At 38.6% G+C, this 5,844-nt stretch overlaps 2 protein-coding genes across 2 annotated transcripts; both read left to right on the top strand.

The window, feature by feature from the left end:
- Positions 1-678: 678 nt before the first annotated feature.
- Positions 679-1,942, top strand: LOC110904451 (probable aquaporin PIP2-4). The gene is made up of 3 exons (XM_022150298.2): positions 679-1,316; positions 1,411-1,551; positions 1,662-1,942. Exons 1-3 carry the CDS (start codon positions 717-719, stop codon positions 1,773-1,775), a joined length of 855 nt encoding a protein of 284 aa, XP_022005990.1. The 5' UTR covers positions 679-716; the 3' UTR covers positions 1,776-1,942.
- Positions 1,943-3,427: 1,485 nt separating this feature from the next.
- LOC110907619 (zinc finger MYM-type protein 1-like) lies at positions 3,428-5,577 on the top strand. Its single transcript, XM_022152572.1, has 2 exons — positions 3,428-5,462; positions 5,540-5,577. Exons 1-2 carry the CDS (start codon positions 3,428-3,430, stop codon positions 5,575-5,577), a joined length of 2,073 nt encoding a protein of 690 aa, XP_022008264.1.
- The last annotated feature ends 267 nt before the right edge of the window (positions 5,578-5,844 follow it).

Below are 5,844 nucleotides of genomic sequence, written 5' to 3'. Positions count from 1 at the left end.
GGGCTGATGACACTTTGTAAAATAATTGAAATTATTTTAGACTTTTAATCACAACTTTTAAGTGGGCTGATGACAAATATAAACCCACTCTGTCTAGTAAATCTCCCGACCCAAATATTTTGATTTACTACAAGCGGACCATGAGCCCATCTGCCCATGGGCCACGACAAAGTTGGCATTTGGGCCATTTGGCAACACAAACGAGACGGGGTTTGTCCGTTTTATACAAAATTTAAGGTCTAGTACAGAAAGACCAATTTAAACATTGACAAAAGTATTTGATTGTTAAGTATATAATTCTAGTTATTTGACAAGTGGCATTCTTAAGGCCACGAATTATATTTAAGAGAAAATAACGGTAGAGATTTGCTGGGTTTGCAGAAAAAAACCAACTCGAGGCATTGCTTGGCTAGTGGAATCTAGGTGGCATAAAAATAAAAAAACTGGAATGGACGGTGGTGGGTGAGAATTATGTGTAATCATCTTCTCCAACTCTATTGTTTTAATTTTTAAAACCCTTAACATAAAAATACACAAGTTAATGCAAAATAATTAGCAGTTGGAACACACAACTATTCAGTTATTTTTTAACAAAAATAAATGCCATCCTCAATACTATTCTACATTCTTACCAATATAAATACTTCCTATAGTTTTCCACTCTTCTCACCATCGAGCACATCAATCTTTGTTTTACACACACTCTCACACACATTATGGGCAAAGACATTGAAGTAGCAAGCCATGAATACGGTGCAAAAGACTACCAAGACCCCCCACCAGCTGACCTCATTGACCCAGAGGAGCTCACCAAATGGTCCTTTTACCGAGCCATCATTGCCGAGTTCATCGCCACCCTCTTGTTCCTTTACATCACCGTCTTGACCGTCATCGGCTACAAGTCCCAAACCGACCCCGACCACAGCACTGACCAGTGCGGTGGCGTCGGCATTCTCGGCATCGCTTGGGCCTTCGGTGGCATGATCTTTGTTCTCGTTTACTGCACTGCTGGTATCTCTGGTGGACACATTAACCCTGCGGTCACATTCGGGCTGTTTTTGGCAAGGAAGGTGACCCTCCCAAGGGCGGTTATGTATATGGTGGCTCAATGCTTGGGTGCGGTCTGTGGTTGTGGTCTGGTGAAAGCTTTCCAAAAGTCTTACTACACCAATTATGGCGGTGGTGCCAATGAGCTTGCAGATGGGTACAACAAAGGCACCGGTTTGGGTGCGGAAATCATTGGCACATTCGTCCTAGTCTACACCGTCTTCTCAGCCACTGACCCAAAGAGAAACGCACGTGACTCTCATGTCCCCGTAAGTATATACTTACTCTGCTGCATATATTCCAAATGCATGTATCCTCTTGTTGTTTTAAGTTTTAACATATATATAATTGTTTGGATTAAAGGTGTTGGCACCTCTCCCTATCGGATTCGCCGTATTCATGGTTCACTTGGCCACCATCCCAATCACCGGTACTGGAATCAACCCTGCCCGTAGTTTTGGGGCCGCAGTTATCTACGGAAAAGAAAAGGCATGGGATGATCAAGTGAGTTGTATTTATAGTATGCCTTTAATGTCATGTTTTGCACCATTAATTTTACCCTACGCTACATGTTCATATAAACTGATTATGTGAATTGGATTTGATATGTGCAGTGGATCTTCTGGGTGGGACCAATGATCGGAGCGGCCATAGCGGCTATCTACCACCAGTTCGTACTGAGGGCAGGCTCGGTTAAAGCTCTTGGATCGTCCAGGAGCAACGCTTAAGCTCCTTGTACTTTATTGAATCATTGTCGTTTGGAAAAAAAATGTACAAAATTGTGTGTTTGTGTGGCCTTTAGTGCACTTGGTTTTTGGACGTGCTCAAAGGTTTTTGATTTTTCAAGTCCCTTCAATATTTTTGAATTTCAATTCTGTTTCTGTTGTTGGTGTAATTGGTAAATGGGTGCTTTTTCAACCCAAGTGGTAACACTGAATAAACTATAATAATCTTTTTGATCAACTCAAAGTGGTAAGGTTGGATAAACTATAATAATCTTTTTGATATTTGCGTTTGACCATTTAATTTATAGTTATACTTTTTGTAATCTACGTCCTTGAGTTTAAAGATCAATGGAAATATGGATCATATATGATTTGTTCAATAATCAATGGAAATATGGACCGTATATGATTTGTACAATGAATAAATGATATAACCGACTAACCGTGTCCCTTATATGTGTATAATCAAATACTAGCGGTAAGACCCGTGTGTAAACACGGGTCGTTTCTTAGAAAACCATGCATAACACATATTAACAGAACATATAGATATGTGTATAGATATTGTACAAAAACGTGTTATCTATTATAGCTAAAAGACAACTATAAGTAAATATAAAAGATATTCAACAAAGTTAATAAACGTGTTACCCGGGATTGCTTCCCAGGCTCCGGAAACTTAGTTATATTAATTAGTATTTGTTATTAATACGACCACATTACATCAACCATCTCATTCGATTCAACAACAATGTCCTCAAATCACCGGATTGGATCATGAACCCATATTAGAGGTTGTTAGGCAGGGGCGGACCCACCACCATTCCAAGGTGGGCGGGCGCACCCCCGAGGAAAAAAATTTTTTTTGTAAATTTCCAACGAAAATCCCGTCCGCACCCCTTGGATTTTTTCGTCCGCACCCCTTGGAATTTTTCGGGCGCACCCCTTGGAATTTTTCGTCCGCACACCATAGGTAGAAAATATTATGGATTAATATTATACATTTTTTTAGAGATAGTTTGGTTTTTTTTATAAAAATACTACCTATTTTAATACATTATATACACTAGTCCATTACCCAATTACCCAAACCAAATTCTGCCCTCCAGCCCATTAGCCGAGTAGCCCACTGCCCCCTAACATAAATCTGCAGCCCATGTCCATTACCCAAATAAGTTAAATAAAAAAATTGAACTTTAGCCCATATATGATATATAGTAATTAGTTGCACCCCTTCAATTCCCATCATCATCCCGCCCAGCGATCTTTTCCTCCTGCCCAGCGCCAGCGACATCATCAACAGCAACAACCCAGGTCGATCACAGCCGGAAAGTGACCGGAATCCGCCCAAAACTGACCGGTGATCTTCAAAGGTAAGTTTTGTTCTTTTTTTTTTTTATGATTTTACTTGATATTAAGGTAGAAAGGGGTAATAAAATTCTTAAATAGGTTTGAAAAATCTTGTGTTTAGTCGTTGCTTTACTGCTTTAGATGATTTTTATAATGATTATGTTATTTAGATGATTTTTAGGGGTTATTAAACAATTTTAGGGCTTGATTTCTTGAATGGTTGAAAGTTAAAATTAAACAAAAAGGCTATGGAATGATGAACTTATGGTCATGGATCAATTTATTGTGATAGGATTATAGGAACCATGAGTAGAGACTTTATGGCACGATTTGTCAAGAGGAAAGTGGATACATCTTCGGAACTAATTGATTTGGATACTCTTCCTTCGGATCCGTATGATCGCAAGCCGATAGAATCATATAACGTGAATCAACGGGATGAGATTAGAAGGGCATATATACTAAGAGGACCGTATCAACCAAGAGGTATCGAATTCCCACAAACAACGTTTCAAGGTGACGAGTTAAGAAAATTTAAGGAAGAATGGTATGACAAACATGAGTATAAGGGATGGTTAGAGTATAGCTCAAAATCGGATCGCGTGTTTTGCTTATGTTGCTATTTGTTTAGGAGCCACTTCGGAGATGGTAGAGACACATTTGTGAGCGGTGGGTATAACAATTGGAAAAAGGTACATGCATCACTTAAAAAACATGTTGGTTTAGTTAATAGTCTACACAACAAATGTTTCCAAAAGAGTGCCGATTTAGTTAACGAAAATCAAGCGGTACACACACAATGGGACAATAGAACCTCTAAGGAGAAACGTGAATACCGACTTAGACTTAGTGCTTCTACTTTGCTTGGGAAAAGGTTGTTGAATGGCGGATTGGCGTTTCGTGGACATGATGAATCAAAAGATTCATTAAATAAAGGGAATTTCTTAGAGCTTTTAGAACTCATGGGTGAAATGAATGAAGAGCTTGCTAAAGTTATCTTAGAGAATGCACCCGCGAATAACCAAATGACAAGTCCTAAAATTCAAGCGGACATCAAACATTGTTATGTTCAAGAGGTAATTAAACAAATTTTAGAAGAACTTGGTGATGATGTTTTTTCTTTATTAGTAGATGAATCATGTGATGTATCAAAAAAGGAACAAATGGCGGTTGTTATTCGTTTTGTTGATAAAGTTGGGATTGTTAAGGAGCGTTTTATTGGGCTTGTTCATGTCAAAGAGACAAGCGCAATAACACTCAAAACGGCTATTGATGATATATTGGCACGTTATGGGTTAAGTTTGAAAAGGATTAGAGGCCAAGGCTATGACGGGGCAAGTAACATGTCGGGCGAGTTTAACGGCCTAAGGGCTCTAATCTTAAAGGAAAATGTTTCGGCCTTTTATATTCATTGCTTTGCACACCAACTTCAACTAGTTGTTGTGGCGGTGGCGCACAAACACACACCAATTTGGAGAGTTTTTGAAACGATAACATGTTTGACAAATGCCGTTTGGGCATCTTCTAAACGACAAGATATGCTTCGTGAAAGCCAAAGAAGACAATTGGAAAAAATGGAAGACGTACTTTGTACCGGAAGTGGGTTGAACCAAGAAATGACACTTTCAAGGCCCGGGGATACACGTTGGAATTCCCATTACAAGACACTTTCCCGTTTAATTTCTTTATATCCAAACATTATGGAAGTTCTTGGATGGTTAGTAGAAACGGGTCAAACTCTTCCTTGTAGTAGACAAGCGGACGGACTTCTAGAGGATATGAAAAAATACGACTTTGTATTTTACATACACTTGATGGAGCATATTCTAAACATCACACATACGTTGTCCCAATGTCTTCAAAGAAAGGAGCAAGATTTGATGAATGCGGTTAAGTTGGTTTCTTCCACCAAAAACCAACTTGAAAAGTTTAGGTTGGAAGGTTTTAATGAGTTCTTGGAGAAGGTTAACTCCTTTTGTGACATGTATGAACTTGAGGTGAAAAAATTGGATGATGAATACGTTAACCCAAGGTGGCCAAGAAGAAAGACGAACATCACAAATCGGCATTATTACGAGTATGATTGCTTCAATGCGGTTCTTGATTTGCAAATACAAGAATTTGGGAACCGTTTTAATGAGGTAACATCGGAACTACTTGTTTGTATGAGTTGTTTAAGTCCTTGTGATAATTTTAGTGCATTTGACATTCCAAATATACTAAAGTTAGCCGAGAAGTATCCATATGATTTCAATGAAGAGGACAAACGAAGGCTTCCGGTTCAACTCGGAAACTACTTTGATTTTGTGAAAAAAGATAAACAATTCGCCAACTTGGATGGTTTGTCAAGTCTTGTAAGGTTAATGGTTTCAACAAATATTCACGTTACTTTTACATTGGTATATCGCTTATTGAAGCTTGTTCTCGTATTACCCGTCGCAACCGCAACCGTTGAAAGATGTTTTTCGGCAATGAAGAATGTGAAGACCGACTTGCGTAATCGGATTGGGGATGAGAATTTAAGTGATAGTTGTGTATGCTATATAGAGAAAGACTTGCTTAAGAAAGTAGCTTTAGATGATGTTTTGGATAGATTTCAAAAAATGAAAACCCGTAGGGCGACGTTTTAATTATGTTTGTACAAAGTTTGACGTGTTTGCGAAATATATAAATTTAGTTTGATATTCTTTTGTCTTGCATGACCCGACCCGACCCGATACAA

Source organism: Helianthus annuus, chromosome 14 (assembly GCF_002127325.2).
Source record: "Helianthus annuus cultivar XRQ/B chromosome 14, HanXRQr2.0-SUNRISE, whole genome shotgun sequence".
Classification (NCBI taxonomy): domain Eukaryota; kingdom Viridiplantae; phylum Streptophyta; class Magnoliopsida; order Asterales; family Asteraceae; genus Helianthus; species Helianthus annuus.
The sequence above is the reverse complement of the archived record's forward strand: the minus strand, read 5'-3'. Positions and strand labels throughout refer to the sequence as shown.

Excerpts from the sequence above, each read along its gene's own strand:
- LOC110904451 (XM_022150298.2), top strand. The coding sequence starts at position 717 with ATGGGCAAAGACATTGAAGTAGCAAGCCATGAATACGGTGCAAAAGAC. Across the intron at positions 1,317-1,410 it reads CACGTGACTCTCATGTCCCC|GTGTTGGCACCTCTCCCTAT; the intron begins GTAAGTATATAC and ends TTTGGATTAAAG. Across the intron at positions 1,552-1,661 it reads AAAAGGCATGGGATGATCAA|TGGATCTTCTGGGTGGGACC; the intron begins GTGAGTTGTATT and ends TGATATGTGCAG.
- LOC110907619 (XM_022152572.1), top strand. The coding sequence starts at position 3,428 with ATGAGTAGAGACTTTATGGCACGATTTGTCAAGAGGAAAGTGGATACA. Across the intron at positions 5,463-5,539 it reads ACAATTCGCCAACTTGGATG|CTTGTTCTCGTATTACCCGT; the intron begins GTTTGTCAAGTC and ends CGCTTATTGAAG.